The 21,659-nt window shown below is 53.5% G+C and overlaps 2 protein-coding genes across 5 annotated transcripts in view; both read left to right on the top strand.

Moving 5' to 3' along the window:
- Positions 1-7,388, top strand: part of ZNF862 (zinc finger protein 862) — a 33,483-nt gene extending 26,095 nt beyond the window's left edge. For 2 of the 3 annotated variants that reach the window (XM_062192818.1, XM_062192819.1), the window contains 2 exons: positions 255-2,336; positions 4,312-7,388. In XM_062192818.1, coding sequence (XP_062048802.1) covers positions 255-2,336; positions 4,312-4,487 — 2,258 coding nt within the window. In that variant the 3' untranslated portion in view covers positions 4,488-7,388. The remainder of the gene's footprint in view (positions 1-254; positions 2,337-4,311) is intronic. The other variant, XR_009865973.1, reaches the window with a different exon arrangement.
- A 3,330-nt stretch (positions 7,389-10,718) lies between these two features.
- On the top strand, positions 10,719-15,993 carry ATP6V0E2 (ATPase H+ transporting V0 subunit e2). 2 transcript variants are annotated; one of them, XM_062192820.1, is made up of 4 exons: positions 10,719-10,916; positions 12,470-12,517; positions 14,283-14,351; positions 14,717-15,993. In XM_062192820.1, the coding sequence occupies exons 1-4, from the start codon at positions 10,813-10,815 to the stop codon at positions 14,814-14,816; spliced, it is 321 nt and encodes a 106-aa protein (XP_062048804.1). In that variant the 5' UTR covers positions 10,719-10,812; the 3' UTR covers positions 14,817-15,993. The 2 variants fall into 2 exon arrangements, with proteins under 2 accessions (XP_062048804.1, XP_062048805.1); XM_062192821.1 differs by having other exon boundaries at positions 10,720-10,916; positions 14,283-14,386; positions 14,717-14,804.
- The last annotated feature ends 5,666 nt before the right edge of the window (positions 15,994-21,659 follow it).

The raw sequence follows: 21,659 nt of genomic DNA on the forward strand, positions 1-21,659 counted from the left end.
CTGTCTGGATAGACTGGGAAGCTGGCAAAAGAACTCACAAGGCTTAGAAACAACTCTTGGGGTTACCAGGTGGGCTTTCATAGGTGAGTGTGTGGAAAAGCTTAACTATGAACAGAAGCCACTCGAGAGGTAGATCACATTCATCTTCTCTGGTTTGTGTGAGGGGCACTTGCTAAATTTGGAGTTGTCTTAGTTCATAGAAGACCACAGAGTTCTAGGCAGCAAAATCAACTGCATTTTCATTTTCTCCAAAGGGAAAAAGAAGATGGTGGCAGTAAGAGAGGTAGACACACAAGCCTCATGTGTAGAATCTGTGTCGCCAGCTCCTTCTGTGGAGACATGTCCCTCCTACTGCAGTTCCAGCATCCATGAAGGAGACAGAGATGCACCTAGGAAGATCAAGAGGACTTACCGACCCCGTTCCATTCAGAGGTCATGGTTTGGGCAGTTCCCCTGGTTAGTAATTGACCCCAAAGAGGCCAAGCTCTTCTGCTCAGCCTGCAGAGAAAAACCCACTCTCCATGACAAATCATCTCGGTTAGTCAGAGGTTACACCGGGCCTTTTAAAGTGGAGACTTTAAAATACCACGAAGTCAGCAAAGCACACAAGCTCTGCATCAACACTGTTGAAATCAGAGACGACATCCCGCAGGCCACCCTGGTTCCAGAGATCTCCAGCGACCTCATGGCCAACATGGAGCACTTTTTCCACGCTGCCTACTCCATTGCGTACCACTCACGGCCCCTGAATGACTTTGAGAAGATTCTACAACTTCTCCAAAGCACCGGCACCGTGATTTTAGGCAAGTACCGAAATCGCACGGCCTGCACTCAGTTCATCAAATACATCTCTGAGACTCTGAAGAAGGAGATTCTCCACGACATCCGGAACTCCCCCTGTGTGAGCATGCTGCTGGACAGCTCCACAGACGCCTCAGACCAGGCCTGTGTCGGCATTTACATCCGCTACTTTAAGCAGATGGAGGTGAAAGAGTCCTACATCACTCTGGCCCCTGTGCACAGTGAGACGGTGGACGGATACTTCGAGACCATCGTTTCTGCCCTGGATGAGCTGGACATCCCTTTCCGGAAGCCTGGCTGGGTGGTGGGCCTGGGAACCGATGGCTCCACCATGCTGAGCTGCAAAGGAGGCCTTGTGGAAAAGTTCCAGGAGATCATCCCCCAGCTGCTGCCTGTGCATTGCGTGGCCCACCGGCTGCACCTGTCTGTGCTAGATGCTTGTGGCAGCATCGATCTGGTGAAGAAGTGTGACCGGCATATCCGAACTGTCTTCAAGTTTTACCAGTCCTCAAACAAAAGGCTGAATGAGCTGCGGGCGGGTGCAGCTCCCCTGGAGCGGGAAATCATCCGCCTGAAGGACTTGAATGCCATCAGGTGGGTGGCCAGCAAGAGGCGCACGCTGAACGCGCTCATCGCCGGCTGGCCTGCCCTGGCCAGCCACCTCCAGAGCGTGGCAGAGGCAGGGGGCCAGATTGGACACAGGGCCAAGGGCATGCTGAAGCTGATGAAGGGCTTCCATTTCATCAAGTTCTGTCACTTTCTTTTGGACTTCCTGAGCATCTACAGGCCTTTGTCTGAGGTGTGCCAGAAAGAGGTCGTGCTAATTACAGAGGTGAACTCCACGCTGGGACAGGCCTATGTGGCGCTGGAGACCCTCCGTCACCAGGCAGGGCCCAAAGAGGAAGAGTTCAATGCCAGTTTCAAGGATGGCCAGCTCCATGGCATCTTCCTGGACAGAATGGAGATGGCAGAACAGCGGTTCCAGGCAGACCGGGAGAGAATGATCCTGACTGGGGTTGAGTACCTGCAGCAAAGGTTTGACACAGACCGCCCCCCACAGCTCAAGAACATGGAGGTGTTTGACACCATGGCCTGGCCAACCGGGCTCGAACTGGCCAGTTTTGGGAATGACGATATTCTTACTCTCGCCAGGTATTTTGAGCTCTCCCTGCCCACAGCGTACAGCGAGAAGGCACTGCTGGAGGAGTGGCTGGGCCTGAAAGCCATTGCCCAAAACCTCCCGTTCTCCATGCTGTGTAAGAATGCTCTGGCCCAGCAGCACCGCTTCCCCTTGCTGAGCAAGCTCATGGCCGTGGTCGTCTGTGTGCCCATCTCCACCTCCTGCTGTGAGCGCGGGTTCAAGGCCATGAACCGGATCAGGACTGATGAGAGGACCAAGCTGTCCAATGAGGTGCTCAACACGCTCATGATGACGGCAGTGAATGGTGTAGCAGTCACAGAGTACGACCCCCAGCCCGCCATCCAACACTGGTACCTAACTTCCTCTGGCCGGCGCTTCAGCCATGTATATGCAAGTAAGTACAGACAGAATGCATGTGGACAGAAACAGCCAGAGAATGGTACCTTGCCCAGTCTTATCCTGGGCTACAAAATCATCTAGACCCACAGGGGTTGTGAAGTTTCTGTAGTGTGTCCAGCCTTATGAGAGGCCAATGGGTACTGGAGATGTGACACCTACCCTCAGGGAGCTTATGACCCATCTAGAAAGACTAGACACAGACAGGGCACAGGGCTGTATGCAGGAACTTTGGAGGTTGTCTGCCCAGGTTCCAGTTCCTGCTCTGCTGCCATCTAACTAGTTTTGCGGCAAGTCAGTCTCTTTGTGCTTTGTTTTTTAACCTGTCTGTTGGTTAGGAGCATGGGGAACGCCAAGCAGCCTTGCTGGACTGAGGTTCTTGTGCAGGGACCAAGCTTGAGGGGGTTAAGGTAGAAGGGAGGCCAAGTCACTAAAAGCAGTCACCAAATTCTCCTCTTCCCAAGCAGGCACTCAATCCCAAAGAAAACACGCTCGCTTCTGGGGCTCTGCAGGTGATTTGCGTTTGCTTAAATAGGGACAGGGCAATGGTTTCTTATTATTATTCTTTCTTTAAAAATATTTATTTATTTGAAAGTCCATTACAGAGAGAGAAGAGACAGAGATCTTCCACCTGCTGGTTCATTCCCAAATGGCTACACCAGTCAGGGCTGAGCCAGGCCAAAGCCAGGAGCTTCATCAAGTTCTCCCACATGAGTGGCCAGGCCCCAGGCACTTGAGCCAACTTCTGCCTTTCCGAGGCCATTAGCAGAGAGCTGGATCAGAAGTGAAGCAGCCAGGACTCAAATCCACATCCACATGGGATGCCAGCACTGCAGGCAGCAGCTATACCCATTATAACACACCACCAGACCCTTCTTTTTATTTATTAAAAGATTTATTTATTTACTCATTTATTTGAAAGGCAAGTAACAGAGAGAGATGGAGAGATAGAGAGAGTCCGAGATCTTCCATCCGCTGGGTCACTCCTCAAATGGCTACAACAGCCAGGTCTGGATCAGACCAAAGCCAGGACCCAGGAACTCCATCCTGGTCTCCCACATGGGTGGCAGGGGCCCAAGCACTTGGGCTGTTTAGTGCTATTTTCCCAGGCACATTAGCAGGAAGCTGGATCAGAAGCAGAGCAGCTAGGCTTGAACCGGTGCTCCAGTATCTACTGCTAGTATCACAAGCAACAGCTTAACCTGCTGTATCACAATGCTGGCCCCAGTAGTAGTTTCTGTTTTCATCTAACTGTCTTCTTCCTACTGATTCCACTCTTCTGAGTCTGTGGTCATCAGCAGTAGGACTGGGTCTCAGGGTTGACAGAGGCTCTGCCGGAAGCAGGGTGGCCCTGGAGCAGCTGCTGGGGAGTATGGAAAAGAGACCCCTCTCCCTATAGTCTTCTTGTGACTAGAGGGGCGCTTCAGTGGCTCCATCCCTTAGGCGCCTGTTGGGAGGGCTGTTCGCAGTGTCCAATCCCATGGGGGTGAAGGAGGAAAAGACGACATCAGGTGTGCCCTTGAGTGAGTTATTCTTCCACAGGGTGGCAGACCAGGCACACCCGAGGAAACAGAGAACACTCAGACTGGGTGCAATGACACCTCCTTCCCTGGAAGACACTGAGGATGTTTGTGGATGGATAATTCTTTGTTGTGGGGACCCCTCCTGGGCTTTAGCAGCATTCCTGGCCCCTACTCATTGGATACACACAGGATGCCAGCAACAGCTCCCTGCCCTGCATAGTTAGACCATCAGAAGTATCTTTAGACATTGCCAAGTATGCCTGGGGGCAGGAGGCAGAGGCTGAGACTCCTGTACCAGGGCATCGGTGAGGGCCGCAAAGCCCAATCCTGGCCGTGGCCTCCATCTGGCCTGGGGCACTCTCTTCACCAGACAGCCATAGGGGCCAACCTGGATGTGTGCAGGGATCACTGTGTGTTTTTCTCATTGTCGTGTTCTTTCCTCCTACACAGGTGCAGGGCTCAGGAAACAGGAGGTGGGCGCACTCCATACAAGGGGGTCTCTGACCCAGAAGCGGCCCATCACACCCTCCGGGGAGTCAGAGGAGGTGCTGAAGGACTGCATCACAGAGCCTATTGAGAGAATTCTGTACCCCCACGCCAGCCAGGGGGCCCCTGAGCTGTCCTGAGGGAGGGGCATTGGAACTGTGCACACGAGGACAGGCCCTCTGCAGAATCCAGACTGCCCTAGTGTTTTCCTTCAGTGGGGTTGCTCTCCAAAGATGGCTGAAGCCTGCATCACCGAGAGGCAAGGTAATTAGGAGGTACACCACCTGTTGCCCAAGGCCACACACACCCCCACCACCAAGCACAGCAGTGCCCTCAGCACACAAATATACTTAAAAGGCTCTTATCTCAAGTCTGTTTCTGAGGTGCACCAGGAAGGAATCATGGAAGATTTCACCTCATGTTCTGGTGGCAAGAGGACTTCCCTGAAGTGGGAGACTGTTGGAGGGAGGGGCCTAACAAAGTGCCCCAGCCCTCCAGACACACTCCTAGGGAGCGTTCCAGAGAGGCTGCCACAGCCTTAGTGGCAGGGGGGAGGTCACTGTTGGGAGTGACGAGGACCATGCTCTAGGGACAGCTGGCCTGCCCTCAAGCACTTGCATGTGTCATTGTGGTGGGGTCTGCCCCCCTGGCTCCTGTAGTGAATCAGGTGGGAAACACGCATCACAGAATGTCTCGCCCTCCTCCTGGGGCCTGCCTTTAGGATGACACAAAACTTTACACAGAGCACCCATAGCTCCTGGACAGGGAGGACAGGTGCTTTCCCTGGAAGGGAGCCTGAGCGCCCACCAGTTGAGCACTTGGACTTGACCCGTATCAGGCTGGGCCAAGTTTGGAGCTGGAAAGTTTGGGATCCAGCCCTGGCTCTGCTGCAGGCAGTGGTTTGGCCGTGACTCATCCTTCTTTTCTGTGCCTCGGTTTCCCTATCCTTGAAGTGCAGCAGAAAATCCAAGTGCCTGCTAGCTCCCATCTGCCATGGGTTAGTGAGTGAGAGAACCTGGAGCTCCTTGAGAGAAAGACCTCCGGCCTGCGGTATAGACTTAGATGCCTCAGCCACTGCCCTCGTCTTAGTGGGACAGGTATGCATTTCGCCACCAGCCTTTCTTGTAGGGAGGGGTACTCTCCAGATGAACCAGCAGCTGGACAGCCTGCCCCACTCTTCTACAGGCTGCCCCGGAGACTGCGCAGAATCGCCAGGGCCGCTTGTTGAACATGCCCACCCCAGATGTGCAGAATCAAGTCTCCCTAAGTGGAGCTCAGTGCCTGGGGGTTTGTAACTTGCTTCATGGGCATGCTCCAGCTTAGGAACCGTGTCCTGAAGGCAGGGAAGGGCCTGTGGCACTGCCAGATCCCCAGTCGCCCGTGCCTTCTCTTTTCTTTTAGCCCAAAGAAAAGCACTTTCCCTTCCAGGGGCAGCTTTGTCTTAGCAGGCTCAGGCGGCTGCTCACCTGGATAAGGATGATTTTGTCTGGGTCCCACCATCCTTAACAGTGCTTGGGCAATATGGGACATTTGAGGGAGGGGCATCTCTGGCACTGCCACACGCTCATTTCAGATAGGCAGAAAGTTGTATTCTTTCTATACCTTGCGTGCTGCCTGTCTCCAGTGGGTTCCTGCCCTGTGCTCCAAGCCCTCTGGTTGGGCCTCTTCGCCAACAGTCTGGCCTTTGTCAGAAGATGCTGGAAGCCCCTGAGATGCTGGCATCCAAGCACCTCACCGCTGTCACAGCACTGTGGTTATCCCCTTCCCTTCCCATCACCCTGCCCTCAGCACTCTGCCATTGGCTTCCCTGTTTTTGTGGGCTCAGGTCAGGAATTGCTTTTTCATGTTCTGCCTTTAACCAATGGCACTGGTGGCGGTGGCTTCCTCCCAGCCCTATGGGCCTTGAGTTCTGGGGGGTACCACAGGCCTTTGGAGCTAGAGCTCCGGCAGGCGCCACTACCTGTGTGGCCAAGATGGAGCATAGCCTTCCCTCTGTGTGAGTTGCCATGGGAGTTCAGGCCTTTGCCTGGGCCGGGTGCTGTGGACCCGGTGGGATGGAAAAGAAAGGGGTACTTTTTCAAGCGTGTCGTAGTTCCCACTCCTTCCCAGGGATTTCAGACTGAGGAGCTGTTCCAGCAAGCAGCACTCTTCCCTTTGCATCTTCCATCTTGTAAGGGTCCCTCTGAGCAAGGGGGCTGCTCCAGGGAGCCAGCAAGGCGTGGGCATCTGTGAGAGCAATTCTAGAACATGGGGAAGCAGGTGAGGAAGGCCCCACCCCCTCTACACCAGCAGACTCTGAGGATGGCGAGAAAGCCGGTCTGCTTGGAGCAGGGTGACTGAAAATGCGATTTATCCTAGGTCTTTGCACAACCCAAGGTTCCCAAGGGTGCCCCTTTGCCAGCTGCAGGCAAAGAAGAAAGAAGAGGACCGATGTTCTTCCCAGGGAAGGGGTGTGGTGAGCACCCTCACTGAAGTCCAGCCCAGGCTGACCCTGTTTCCAGAAGCTTCCTGTCTGTGCTTCTCCAGAAAGCCAGCTGAAGGGCACCAGGAGTGGAAGGAGCAGGCCCTCTCCCTTGGCTCTCGACCCTACCTCCTTCCCACCCATGGTCTTGACAGTACCTCCACATATATGTCCTGGCTTTTCTCCCTCCCTGTCCCTGAAGACCGATGCCCACTGGGCTGCCATTCCAAGTAACCAGCTTTATACCTGACACTTTGATTTCATAGCCATAGAGACGCCAGGTGGGAGTGAGGAGCTTGGCCCTTGTCTTGGCCAGGTGCATTAGCCTAACCTTCCCTGGCCCTTTGCTTTTGTGTCCTGCATGGGGCAAGCACCTGGGGTGCTAAGTATGGACAAGGTGAAGGTGGGCCGGTTCCCTCACGTAAGTGTTTGTATTGCCAGGAACACCAAGAACACAAGAACACGAGTGACTGGCCTTGGGCATTCTCACCTCTGGTTTTGCAAATGAGGTTTTCAAAAAAAAAAAAAAAAGTTTGATTTTTTTTTTAACCCTTTGCTATCTGAATAAAGCAGAGTTTATTTCAACACATGTCTGTCTGGTAAGTCCCTAAACAAGAAGCAGGAGAGAGAAGCTGATCAAAGCTAGCTGGATCTCCTCCTTCCAGGTGAGGACAGGGCCAGGGGCAGAGATGGGCAGAGGAAGAGTGCGAGTGTGTGTGTGTGTGTGTGTACATTTCTAGTGAGTTTTGATTTCATTCCTCTGCAGCCCTTGCAAGTGAGCCCAGTGAGAGTTGCAAGGCAGAGATGAGATGCTGAAGCAGTTTTAAGCAGGTACGGGGCTGCTGCTGTACATTCATTTAGCACCTCGTAGTCCACCCAGTGCTTTCACGCACATAATCTCCTCCGGTTTACGGGGAATAAAAGAGCCAGACTTCCAAGGAAAACCCCTCTATTTCCACCAGTAGTGAGAGCGCTGTGCCAGACCTGCCACGTGACAGAGGGCTCTCAGGATCCCTTCTGGAGCCAGCGTCAGGCTGGCCTTGCCACTGGGACCTGAGCAAAGGTTTACAGAGGCTGGGGTACAGTCAACTCTTTGCGGCTGAAGACATCCAGTCTTATTTGTGTGTGTGTGTGTGTGTGTTTTCAAAAGGACATTAAGATGACCAACTGAAGCTAAAGCATAGGTAGGGTTGCTCTTAGACTCAAGTCGGAGCAGTCAGAACTGCTTGAACTGGCTCCCACCCGGCCAAGAAGTTCTCCCAGAGTGGGGCGGGACAGTCTCCTTTACCCACTTCCCAGGGCTTCCCCTTGCCGCATGGACCTCCTGCTGGGACATGGGATGCCAGGGCAGGCTCCACGTTCAGGTTGGGCAGTTCTCTTCTTAGTGGGGCAGGCTTCCAGGGAAGGCGGCTCCTGGCAGCAAGGCAGCCTCTTCCATCGCCCTTGCTGGAAGATGAGAGATGGCACTGAGGCTCAAGGAGGTGTGGTTCCCCTGCCTTTCTTTACCAAGAGCACCCATACACCACTGTGCTGCTGCCTTGGAAACGCATCAGCCCTTATCTTGGGGACACAGGCAGGGCCTCCTCACTGCGGGTCTTCCCATGAGTCAGCATGGCCCTCATTCCTGGAAGCCTTTCCTGCACCAGGGACCCTGGTGGGCTCCTGCTTGGGTTGGGCCCTTGCTCCAACTCTGCAGATGCTGCCTCTGAGCACAGCTCTGGCTGCACTCAGCACCTGTGCCCCTGGGGATGGGTGCCCAGAGACTTCGTCTTTGAATATTTTGCCACGGTCAGGATGGCTACTAGGGGCCCTTGTAGGGTGGGCCTCTGTCTGGAACCCCCCTGGCTCACACCAGAAGGACCCCAGAGTGTACTGCCCTGCTGGGGAGACACGAAGATCTGTTGGAGGCAGGGGTGCTGGTGACAAGGGTGGCTTTTAGTCCAGTCCCCGATAGAATCCTCACTTCCATCTGAGACCTCATTGGCATGGCCTTTCCTGTCTGCCTGTCTTGATGCTGCCTCAGAAAACAGTCTCAGCTGGGATGCAGGCTCCTGAGGCTGTGCTGGGTGTGTGGGAGACACTGGGTCAGGAATGAGTTCTGCTTCTTTCACTGATGAACTGGGGGGCTGCAGGGAAGTTCCTGCAGCCTTCTGGACTGTTTTTTTGTCATCTGCAAAGTACGGGGATTACCTTACCCTTTAGGTCCCTTCATCTAAAACCAGAGTTCTATGAAATAGATGTGTGGTAGGTAGTATGGAACTGTCTTTTGGGGAGCTGGTTAGTCAGGGAACAGTTTATCTCCAAGGAGCCCATATCATTCAGTCATAGTCTAGGGGGCCTGTGGCAGGAGCTTGCGGGCTCAGGTCAGGCTTCTGTGCTAGGAGTAGGAACCAGTCTATGGCTTTGATCCCCTTGCACCCCACGGTATCACACAGATGACACTGGGAATCACATGCAAATTAACACAGAAATGAAACATCAAGGAGAGTAAAACAACAGTATAAACTAGACACCCGAAACAGGCTGGTCTCACCAAAGCAGAGGCAAGGAAGGAAAGAGCTTTCACTACAGAGTTGGCATTTTATAGAGAATAAAAACAATCCAGGGAAGAACTCATTTGAGCCAGAGAGCGGGAACCCTCCAGGTGACTCTGGAAAGACTCCATGGATCAGCCCATTGTACTCATCCCCTGGTTACCAAGTGTGCACTGATGCTGGGCCAGTGTCCTCACCAGTGCACACTCCTGATGGGGATCCTAACCATCCCTTACAATGTCTCACCTCCTCTAAGGAGTCTCCCAGATTTCTTCATCTGAATTCTCATAATGGACATCGACTATTTTGAAGATAGGTCTCTTGATCAGAACATACCACTTCTCCACGCGATCGGAGGCTCCTGGGAGGCTAGGATGGCGTTTACCCCAACACGCTCCTCCTACCGCCAGTCTGCAGGAACTGAAGGAGGGCTGATGGTATTTTGTACCTCAAACCCTGTATCGCCCACCCAACCCCCATCTCCAGCTTGTGAGACTGCTGAATGGAGGGACGAGGCCTCCCACTTGAGAACAGGAAGGATGACTGGTTCCTGCTTTGGGGAAACAGCTAGGAGCTCACATGGCTGGCAGGGCGTCAGGAAAAAGACAGGTACGTTTCCCTTCAACATCACGTGGGGATCGCTCCCTTTCCCGTGTTCTGCTGCCACTGAGGCCAGGGAGCCACTCATTACTGTAGAAGGTACTTGGGTGCAAAAGGTATGCTGGGCCAAAAAGCCTAAGGACACCAGGCTCCAAAGTCCCTTCCAGCTCCGATGGAAGAAACTACCCAGCCTTACCATGTAAGTGCTGTCACGCGCTGTTTCATTTAGCCCCCCTGCAACCTTGTAAGAGCTGCCATAGTCCTATTTTATCCATCAGCAAACTGCAGCCGTTCGCACAATTAGCCCGGGATCTGATCCCAAGCCCCTGCTGGGCTGGCTGCATATGGACGCTGCCTGAAGAGGGCGCTGGCCCCTGTCGCCCCTCTCTCCTCCCACCGGGGCTCTGATTTTCTGTCCCCGCGTTCCCCCAAAACGTCCTCAGCTCTTGCCCGGGAGCTACGTGAACCGAGGCCGCCTGCATCTCCTCCTACTCCAGACCATGGGCCCACGACCCCGCCGCCGATGCAGGGCGGCCTGGGACCGGAGTTTCGTAGAGGCCCTCGGGCCGAGCCCGCGCGTCTCGTTCTGAGGCACAGAATGCCTCAGACGACCTCCGAGGTGGGTCCCCAAGCCCCTGCGTTCTCCTGCGACTAGAGAGCAACGGAAGGCTCGCGATGCCCACACGGACACGCCCCGCGTCGCCGGCGGGTCCTGGGAGACGCGCGTGCGCAGGCCGGGCGAGCCGAGCGCCCTTCAGCCCCGGGCCTGCCGCGCATGCTCGCCGCTCGCCGCCGGTTGGCTGGGGACCCGCGCGCCTGGAGCGTCTGCAACCCGGCCCTGCATCCCGCCTGAGCATCTCGCGCCCGGCCATGACGGCGCACTCCTTCGCCCTCCCGGTCATCATCTTCACCACGTTCTGGGGCGTCATCGGCATCGCCGGGCCCTGGTTCGTGCCGAAGGGACCCAACCGCGGGTAAGGAAGGTGCACGGGCCCTGGATCGCTACGGCCCCTTCTCCCGTCCCGTGACCGGGCTCATCCCCCCCCCCCCCCCCCGACCACCACCACCACCACCGTGGGTGCGGAGGCTTCCTGTTCTGCAGCGAGCGCCCGCCCCAGGGTCTCCGCCTGCCCCCGCTCCCCCGAAGTCTGCGCCTGGGCCGCCTTCAGCTTGGAAACAGGCAGCGGGGTTGGGGGCGCAAAGGCAGATTCCGAAGGTGAAGACAGGGTGGCGGCCTCCTGCAGGTGGGCTCTGATGCGGCCGCTGCCCTGCTACTGGCCCTGTGACCTTAAGCAAATGTCAGGCCTCAGCTTCTTCATAGGTAACACGGGCATGAGGGCTCTCTGAAATAACGCACTTACCAGGGCGTGGCGTATGGCATGTGTGGTAGTTTGGGCTGGGGTTATGTATTGAAGGTTCCTTAGCACGGTTCGCCAGTTCCTGCTTCCTGGCATCCTCAGCTGTAAAGCCCTCCCCTTTGACTAGTTGCTCCGGGAGGTCAGAGGTTGTTTTATACGACTCTGGCTTCCCAGTGCCCAGTGGGGATTGGCCCCAGCTGCAGAACAATGTTAAAGAAGGGATTGGGTGCCGATATCTGCAACACCAACTTGCAATGCTTTCTTCAGGTCAGAGGTCCTGGGCCCTGGTTCCAAATGGGTCTAACTTTGGCAGGAGATGCTTGGACATATGGGTGTTGCCTTTGTCCTTAAAGATCTCCAAGGGATCAGGGATCCGCTGCTTCACTTTGTAAACCATTGTAGTGTCGCATCTGTCTTGCAAACCTTTGTGAGTTCTTTCTTCAGTCTAACTGAAGTCTTTCCTCATTTTAAGCTTCTGTCTTCAGTCTGAGTGGACACAAACTAATCCCTGTTCTTTTTAGAACAATTTACTCAGCCTTAGAAATGGCTCAGCCTTAGAAATGGCTTCTGTCCCTGTCTCCTGCTCTGTTGTTTTCTTCCCCTTGCCCAGTGAATGTTGAGTGCCAGAGACCACCCCATGGTCACATGGTGATTGGGGCTTTTCCCAACTTGTCTGCCAGAAGATGAGAAATAGTGGGTGATGGAGAAAGGTGATGGAGGGAAGGATTTCTCAGGTAACTTAGAGGCAGTCAAGGTTGGTTTTACATGGGGGTGGGGAGAGCTCCTGGGATTGGGCCAGGCTGAAGCCAGGAGGCAGGGAACTCCACCTGTGGACTTGGCAGGGACCGAAGTACTTGAAGCATCGTGTGCTGCCTCCCAGGAAGCTGGAATTGGGAGCAGAGCTGGGGCTCAAGCTGAGGGACTCCGATCTGGAATGTGGGTGTCCCAGGCAGGGTCTTACTGCTACACCAAACTCCTAACTCAAGACTTGGAGTTTTTATTTTTCATCTTGTAATTCCCACCATAAGTAAACATCAGCCTCCTGAGGGTGGCACTGGGGAAAGCCAGAAGGAACGGAGCTGACCCCAGGGGCTCTTTCTTTGGCCCTGGCCATGCCTTCTGAGTGTGCTGGCTCCATGGTCTGGACCTGTGTCCTCCTTCTGTTGCAGAGTGATCATCACCATGCTGGTTGCCACCGCCGTCTGCTGTTACCTCTTGTAAGTATCACTCTCCTGGCCTTTGTCCCCCGCTCCAGCCCTCCCCCAACCTCCTCTCCCATCTGTTCTGGTAGTGAACTCCTCTTGAAAGACTGGATGTATAGAGTACAGGAGTGGAGGCAGAAGTGAACTCCAGGCCCTGGCTGTGGCTCCGACACCAGCGTGTCACCTGGTTGAGCTCTACAAGCCTGTGGCCACCCTTTTCTCATCTGTGGACCGGCTCAGTGCTGTCTGTGCCTGACGGGGCATCAGAGTCGCCTGGAGGGGGTCTTCAGACACAGTTTTCAGAGCTCCAGCTAGACCTGGTACATCACAGCTCCAGAACCGGCACGTGGGAGTCCCTGTTTCTTACTGAGTGCGTCAAGTGTCTGGAATGCAGCCAGCTTAGAACCACAGGGCGAGAGCAGCCTGTCTTCAAACTTGGGAAAGAGACCCTGGGGCTAAAGAAAAGACACGAGACTCGGGAACCCAGACAGTGTGAGGAAATCAGTTTCCAAGTCTTCTGTGTCTGTATGTCTGTCTAAAATGACCATTCCCAACAGCTGCTTCCTCCTAAAAAAACCCAGCCCAGTCCTGCTGTGAGTTTGCCCCATGTTAAACCATCCTGGCTGGCAAACTCAGAGCTAAGTTCCAGTTCTAGGTTTCGAGGTGGCCTCTGTGATTCACCTGGCCACACGAAGCCTGCAGGGTTCTTATACATCATCTTGACATAGTTGCATGTTCCTAACTTAGCACAGTCAAGACGGGGTGGGGAGAAGGTGAGATGCTGATTAAAGACAATTAGCATATTCCTCAGGACTGTTTTAAACATTGAGTTGTTCGCAGATTTGCTCAATGTTATTGTAGTTAAAGTCTGCTTGTGCGATGAGGTTATTAACTAGTTCTATTAGTTCTCTTTCTCTAATTTTACCTTACATGATGTTTAATATTTCCTACCTTAGACTCACACAAACTAAAACTTGTTAAAGCTAATGTTGACTCTTAGATATTAATTTGTATCTGTGGAGATGTGTGGTTGTTTCAGAATTCTTCCGGACAGAGCAGCTCTGAGGCCCTTTCTCCAGTTCTGGTTCTTGGTCCTTCAGGGCTTGACTGGCCTCACCTGACCTGGGGAGGACCTCCCAGTGGCCCAGAGTTGGTGGATCAGAGACTGGGACATACAGGCTGGGGGAGCCCGAGGAAATGCAACAAGGTGTGGGCTAATCACAAATGCAGGCCACAAATGAGATGCAGTCAGGTAAAATATGGGGCCATGTCAGGAAACACCACATCTGGAAATGACCACACATACCTGGGGAGCTCACAGCCACTGTTCAGCAGCTAATGACTTCTGGTGACTTCCAGTCCATCAGGCACTCTACAGGCTGTGGAGGGATAGTCAGAACAAAAGGTCAGGCAGCACCCTTGAAGTGGTCCCGGGAGACTTCCAGAGTCTTGAGGCACCTGCTACAGTGGGCAAAGTGGGAAAGCCTGGCCCAAGTGCTGGGGTCAGGTTTCTGGGGGCAGCCTTGCCTCCTCTATAATCCCAAGTCCTGTCCTCATTCAGGGACCTTAACAGATCTACAGAAAACCAAATCGAGCCAAACCAAAGCTCCGTACACCTTTAGAGGGTGCGGGTGATTCCACTGGGCAACACAGGCCCTGCAGTCTCTGAGTCAGTCACATCCTCCCTGGGAGGGGGAGGAAAGTGTGCCCAAGGTCCCCCTGTGAACCCGGGGCAGGCTGCTCTTATGCCTGGCACCCACTCACTCTGTGTCCCTGGCAGCTGGCTCATCGCCATCCTGGCTCAGCTGAACCCCCTGTTTGGACCGCAGCTGAAGAACGAGACCATCTGGTACGTGCGCTTCCTGTGGGAGTGACCAGCCCCAGGTACGGGGACATGGTGGGGGAAGGGAAGGGAAGGGTAGGGCCTTGGTGGGGGCTCCCATTTGGATTCAGGCATTTAGTTATTTAGGAAAATGAGCAAGTAACAGGCTGAGTACTGAGTGCTTGCCTGCCTGTCACAGTGCCAGGCTCCAGGAATGAGACAAGACCCACAGTCCCCTAGTCTCTGTTCTCATGGGGCTTCCTCCTGACATACCTGGGTGTGAGACTGGCTCAGCGTCCAGTGGGAGGGGGCAAGGAGTGGTGAGACACCACTGGGCGGGGGCTCTCCAGGGAGGGCAACGCGGTGACCCTTCAGTGTGATATGTGTTTCAGGTGCCTCAGCTCTCTGGATGACCCTGGCTCGATGTCCCTGATGACCCCTCCAAGCCTGTCCTCCCCCCACAGCTGCAAGGTCCTTTCTGCTGGTACCTGAGACCCGCACTTGCAGGGCCCACCTGTCCCAGTCCTCGGGGAAAGCCCTTTGCTCAGAGTCAGGTTGGAGCGGGCACTGTCCTGCCCTTACTTTCCCACTGCTCCCAACACCATGGGATGTGGCTTACAAAGCAGCCCTGTCGCCATCTGCTGTCTGCTGTCTGCTGTCTGGGGCTCTGTTGGTTTATGTCACAGGCCTCTCTCAGCTCTGGCATGGATTATTTAATTTGTGGCACATCTAGATGTGCAATTCTTGAAAATATTAGAGTGACAGAAATATTAGCTCACACAAAGCAACAGTAACTTGGGTCAAGAGTGACAGGGGTGTCGAGTACCCTTTGTAGCTACAAAGTTACACTGGCTTGTTCAGTGGGCTGTGTCTCACAATATTCCATTTCCCCTTCTTTCACCTGCCCCCAAACACCCAGTGTGGAAGAGCCCGTCCCCTTCCCTGAATCTCAGTCTGAGCACAGCTGCTCCTACTTGGAGATACCTGGACCCTGCCTCATCACACTGTGACAGGGGCAGGTTTCAGAGCCTCTCAGCAGCCATGAGCAGAGCTGGAGATGCAGAGAGATAGGTGACAGCATCATTTGAGTGGCACTGTGGGTGCTGCCCCCATCCCACCCCCACCCCCAGTTCCTGAGGTCTTTGACCCCTGAGTGTACTTGGCTGGGTACTGGGGATGATGAAGGACTTGGAGGCACAAGCACACTGGGTCAGAGCAAGGGGGACAGGGTCCCTCCAGCCTGTGCACTCACTCACCAAGCAGAATGAGCTGGGATGCCAGACCCCGCCTGAAGCTCTCAGACCTAATGGGACAGAGCCTGCCCACCTGGCCTGATTCCCAGCAGGTGGCCCATCCACACTGCCTCTCCAGGGGAAGAAAGGCCAGCCCCACTTATTTATTGACTATTTATTTGGCACTCTATCCCATGGAGCAGGCATCATTCTTGGAACAGCAGTAGAATGTGATGTGTCTCACCCAGATTTCTTGGTTCTGGGCATGCCAACTGCTCAGAGCACCGGTCGAGCTTCCCATGGATCTCCCCGACCCACCCACTCCAGCTCCCCTCCTCTCCTGGCCTCTGCAGCCTTCCTGTAGAGTGGAGGGTGTTGAGCATGACTTGTACTGAAAATCTGGTGTATGTCTAATAAACAATGGTGATGGACTATTACCCTTGGCCTCTGCCCACTTTGCTGGCTGCTACTCTCCTGGCTACCTTGTTCCCACTTCTTCAGTGGGTAAATCTGGGGAATAGGAGAGGGAGCTGGCAGCTGACGGCCTTGGAGCTGTAGTTATGTGACCTGGACATGGAGGACCACGTTGTCCTGAGACCTGGTGGAAGATCTGGGTCCCGCCGACTGTGCTGGTTTCAGCCCAGAGCTGGGCCTGGCAGGAGGAGGAGGAGGATGAGGGCTGATTGGCGTGGAACCTTGACCACCACTGCCCTGTGCCCCAGGTGACAAGAGGCATGCCACCTGGGGTGTGCAATAAAGCAGGTCCCCACTGGCTCTAAAGCGAGGCCTGCCTCATTCCTAAATATCTGAGGGTTGGGAATCTGCCTGCACAAGGTGCAGTGAGAAGAGGGAACTGGGCACTTCAAGGCCAGGGCCTGTAGCTGTGGGGATGTCCAGGAGGGTGGGGGTTGCAGAGAGGGGCAACTGGGGAGAAAGGTAGAACCTGGCTCTGAGGGTTGGAATCCACATGAAGAGCTTACACTGGAAGCCATGAAAGTGTCCTGAAGCTAGAATGTGACACAGTCTGGTTTATCTCCCGGGTGCACAGTGGACAGGAGGCTGGTTGGACTTGGGTTGATAGGCACCCAGGTGGTTGTGTGGGGACAGAAAAGAGTGGGTGGGAGCAGGACATGGCCATGCACTGGTTGTGGAGGGGGAAGGCAAGGCTGGTGCTGCCAGCTGTGTACCCAATACTGCTCTGTGGTGACCAACAGGGACAGAGAGTGCCATGTGCCTGGCCGGTGGGAGCACAGGTAGGAGCAGGTTTGACAGGGCATGTGATGCTCTGGGATTTCCCCGTTTCCTTCCAACTTGGGCGTGTCCAGGATGTCCCTATGGAAATGTCCAGAAAGTGGTTGACGGGACAGGCTGGAAGGTCAGAAGAGTGTGGTCTGAAGATGCAGGGTTGAAGTATTGAGCCTAAAAGAACTGCTGCTCCTGGGTTGATGGCAGTTGCTGAGGGGGTCCAGAGAGAAAGGCTGGGAAGAGAGCCCCCAGAAATGCCAGGGTTTAGGGAGTGGGCAGGTGAACATGAGCCCATCCCGGGTGGCAGGAGGCAGGAGGAAAAGCAGATGTGTAGAACGCCAGGGAATCCAGAAGAGTGGTTCAGGAGGAGGGAGGTGTCCAGGGTATCACCTGCCCCACTTCTACCACTGCTCCACGCCCACGAAGTGAAGTGGGCTGGCAGGTGAGAAACAGGAGTGACCTCTGAGGGGAGGACCCTGTGGACCTCGTGTCAAGCACTGTATCCCCTCCGCTTCCTTTTGTGAGGACCGGTTTCCTCTTAAAGTTTTCTCCATCCTGCAGAGTGAGCAGGCTTGGTCAGATAAACCAAGCTGGACATTAGTTAATGCTAGGAAAGGAGATTTTTCTTCAGTTTTCATACCGACAGCAGGGGAAAGAGCTGAGCGCCATTCAGACTTGCGCAGAGGTGGTATTTTAGGATTTGGGAGGGAACTGATGTGGAGCTCAGCTTGCATCAGAGAAGTGGAAAACTGCAGAGGGTTGGTGAGTGTCCTGTGACCAGGCCTGCAGGGTCTGCTTGTCGGCAGTGGCCGAAGTTAGGATTCTGTCCTCCCAGAGCTGGAGACGCAGGCCCCCGCATTCCTGATGATGACATTTCAACAGAATGTCTTCCAGACCCTTGAGAAAGACACAAACAAGGGTACACAGATTCAGGGGAAGTTTGAAAAAAATTTATTTTGTTGGAAAATAATTTGAAATTCATGCCTAATTTTCTCATAACATACATTCCTCACAAAGTTTGTAAAGACCCCTCCTGTAGTATCTCTGAGGGAAAGAGGAAGGATTTACAATTGTAACACCCCCCTTTTTAAGATTTATCTTTTTGAAAGGCAGAGTTACACACACATACACACACACACAGAATTCCATCCCCTGGTTCATTCTCCAAAGGCCTCAACGTCCAGGGATGGCCAGGCCAAAGCAAGGAGCCAGGAACTCCTTGGCCTTCCACTTGGGTGGAGGGACCCAAGTACCTGGGCCAGCTTCTACTACCTTCACAGGTGCATTAGCAGGGAGCTGGATGGGAAGTGGAGCAACCAGGGCTCAAACTGGTGCTCAGATAATAACCCACGATGCTGAGACACACCCCCACCTTTTTTATGTTTTAAGTAAAAGCTTAAGGGCCTATCTCAAGTATTGTCTGGAACAAACAAAATTCTTTTGAATAGCTGTGAGCTTTTTCAAACAGACCAAAAGAGGGCTGTGTAGCCCCAGGGATGCAGCTTTGGGCTGCTGGAAGCAGGGTTGGTCCAGTTCCCTAGAGCAGGAATTTGGATGCAGTCATTATTTATAGAGATGTCTTATATATATGTAATTTGTATATAGAGAGATTTCTTTATAGTTCTGTTTTCCAAACAAGACCTCCCTCCCCCGCTATATGGTAGGGACATCCAATAGTGAATTTCAGCCTCTGACGGATCCACAGGGGACTTAAATTAAGCAAAAGATCTCTAGAAAGAGGCAATGGCTCAGAGTACCCCAAAACCATACTAAGTGGGAGAGTGGGGAAGCAGCCTAGAGAGCACCCTGAGAGAGGGAGACAAAGTCTTGGTGGCCAGCCAGGTTATGCTGTGCACAAGGAGTGTCAGCAGAGGGCAGGGCCTACATGCAGCATAGACACCTCCAGAGAGCAAGTCCAAGTTACGCAGTACCCTGGGCGTGGGTGTTTGAGATGGTGGCCCAGAGCCAGCTTTGAGCGGGGAGCCCTGGTAATTCCCCAGACAGCACTGTAGTGGGAATGGAATGTCCTTCCAGCATATTTAACATGAATGGCTAACATGTGCCGAGCAGTTAATCTGTTGCAAGACAGAGCTGAGGAACCCCGCCAGCTTTATGCGGCTGTTACCAGCCCCCCTAAACAATCTGGGACCTTTTCCCAACTCAGCAGCCCCAAGAGGTCTGGCACGTGGCAGGCTGCGGCAGACGTAGCTGCCAGCCTGGATTGTTTCTCAGTGGGGACTAGGAGGTGCTGTTTCTGCTGGCCACAGGCTCACCTCTCCTTGTGCATTCTGATGGCTTTGAATAGAAGGAGGATCACTGAGTCCAGGCGACGTGAGTAGCTGCAGGTGAACCACAAAGGCACTGCTCTAGGTCAGCTTGTCCGTGCGCTGCAAGTGACCTGTTTACAAACCCTGGGTTTTCCCAGAATGAAATCAGTTGGCAGGGTTTTCTTGACTTGGTACACCAGCAAAGAGAGGGCCAAAGTCCTGTACTAATTCACGTCACATTCTGGTTAACAAATCTCACTTGTTGGAGAGATGTTAGTCACCGAATACAAGCTTCAGTTGGACAAGGGGAATGAACTTAAGAGACCCAGTGTATAATAGGATGACTGTAATGAAATCTCATAGTAGAAAACTGGTAATAGATTTTAAGTGTTTTCTACACACAGACACACACACAAAATAAATGAGGTAACAGGTTAAATTATTCAATTTAGCCATTCCATAGTTGTGTGTGTGTGTGTATTCCAAAACATCCTGTTGTATACCCTAAATGTATACAATTTTGTCAATTAAAATTTTTTTTAAATAATTAACCATCAAAACAACCCATAGACTGCTGGGATGGAAGCCAGGTACATTACGACACTCTCCCGGGATGGAGCAAGACTTGGCTTGGTGAGAAGCTTTTCAGTGGTTCTTTCACGAGTTCTCTCAGGCCCAGGGACCAGTTTTGGAATCATGCTCCAAATCTGGTCTGCAGTGGTATGTCTCAGTGTGGAGCATAATGCACCTATATGAGTGACAGAGGATGAACTAGAACGCTTGAAGATGCACGTTCCTGGGCACCAAATACCACACCCATTCAGGTTAGAGCCTCACAGGTGGACAACAGACTTTGCATTTTTGAACAATGTTTATTTGTTTTCATCTATTTTAAAGTGAGAGAGAGAGAGAGAAAATCTTCCATCCACTGATTTACTCCCCAAATGCCCATAACAGCCAGGGCTGAGCCAGGCTGAAGCCTGGAGCCCAGAACTCCATCCCAGTCTCCCATGTGGGTGGCAGGCAACAATGACCTGTTGTTGTCTCCAAGGATACATTAGCATGAAGCTGGACCTGAAGTGGTGGAACTGAGACTCTGAACCAAACCAGTGCTCGGATACGGGTTGGGGGTGTCTGTCCTGAGTGGCTGCTCAGCCTGCTCTGCCACAACATCCGCCCCCAGACTGCATTTTCAACCAGCTCCCAAGGACATGGGCGCTGAAGCTTTGCGGTACAGCCCCCTCGACAGTTTCAACTAATTCTCTGGGCTGGGGGAGGTTGGGGGCGCTGTCCTGTGCATGGTGGGCTGTGTAGCAGCACTGCTGACACCCCACATACCAGATGCCAGCACAACCCTTTCCCTGCCCCCCATGGTACAGTCCTAAATGTCTCGACCCACTCAAACAGTCTTTGGGGGAGGCCTCCTCTCTACTTCCTCCCACTACTGTAGAACCTCAACCCCTGAAATGATTTCCTAATTTAGTCATCATCCTAGAATCCCTGCAAAAGGAGGTTGGGAAGCCCTGAGGGAAGCTGGGTTCCTGCCCACCCCAGAGTGTCCTTCACTTGGCTTTCTCCGCAGACCAGGAGACCATGCTTCAGGGAGAAGGAAGCACCCACACTTCCAGGGAGTACAGGAGGTCAGAGCAGGCATGAATCCCAGCATGGGCAGCTGGGGGTTCCATGGAAGCCACGTAAGGCAGGGAGCCCAGGCATTGTTCTTGAGCCTAGCTGATCCCTGAGCTCAACCTCCAGGCATCTCCTTCCTGAAAAGGTGGGTGGATAATGGTTGCAATGGAGATTCTTAGGAACCCACAGCACCAGGCCAGGGTTGTGGGTTAAATTATGGCTTATGACATGGGCATTCCATACCCAAATGCTGGTTCAAGTCCCTGCTACTACTCTGCTTCTGATCCAGGTTCCTGCTGATGTGCCTGGGAAGGCAGCATAATGCCCTGCCACCCATCTGGGAGACTTGGATGGAACACCTGGCTCAGCTCTGGCTGTTGTGGCTGTTTGGGGAATGAAAAAGCAAATGGAAGATGTATGTGCGTGTGTCCCTCTAACCCTATCACTCTGCCTTTCAAACAAACACATAAATTAATAGTTTTTTAAAAAAGGAAGAAACCCACAGCACCTGTTGATTCCCTACCCCGAGGATTAAGGGCCATGACAGCAGCAGGATCTTCTTGCTTACTGAAAGCTGCCCAGGACACACTGGGGTGGTGACTCTCCTCTGACAGGATCCTTGGACGCTGAAGAACCACTGCAGATTCGGGAGTCTCAGTTGCAATGCCAGGTGCAACAGCCTGGCTCTTGGTCAGCAGCAGGTGATTCAGCAAACCCATTTTTCTTCCTCTACCAGCCTCCCAGGAGCAGTTCACCTTCACTGAGCAGCTCAGGTTTGGGGTTAGGGTGCAGAGCCCAACTGCTGGGGCTCCACTTCCAGCTCCACCAATTAGCAGTTAAGTGAACACGACTTCATCCTTCTCAGTTTCAGTTGTGCGGATGCATTGGTATAGTAACAGTAGGGCCTGCCTGCTGGAGGTTGTGAACAGGAACTGAGGTCACAGATTAAAGTGCCTGGCTGA

The sequence above is a fragment of the Lepus europaeus genome, chromosome 5, assembly GCF_033115175.1.
Source record: "Lepus europaeus isolate LE1 chromosome 5, mLepTim1.pri, whole genome shotgun sequence".
NCBI classification, from domain to species: Eukaryota; Metazoa; Chordata; class Mammalia; order Lagomorpha; family Leporidae; genus Lepus; species Lepus europaeus.

Coding starts and splice junctions, on each gene's coding strand:
- ATP6V0E2 (XM_062192820.1), top strand. CDS start 10,813: ATGACGGCGCACTCCTTCGCCCTCCCGGTCATCATCTTCACCACGTTC. Junction 12,518..14,282: donor GCCGTCTGCTGTTACCTCTT/GTAAGTATCACT, acceptor TGTCCCTGGCAG/CTGGCTCATCGCCATCCTGG. Junction 14,352..14,716: donor CTGAAGAACGAGACCATCTG/GTACGTGCGCTT, acceptor TATGTGTTTCAG/GTGCCTCAGCTCTCTGGATG.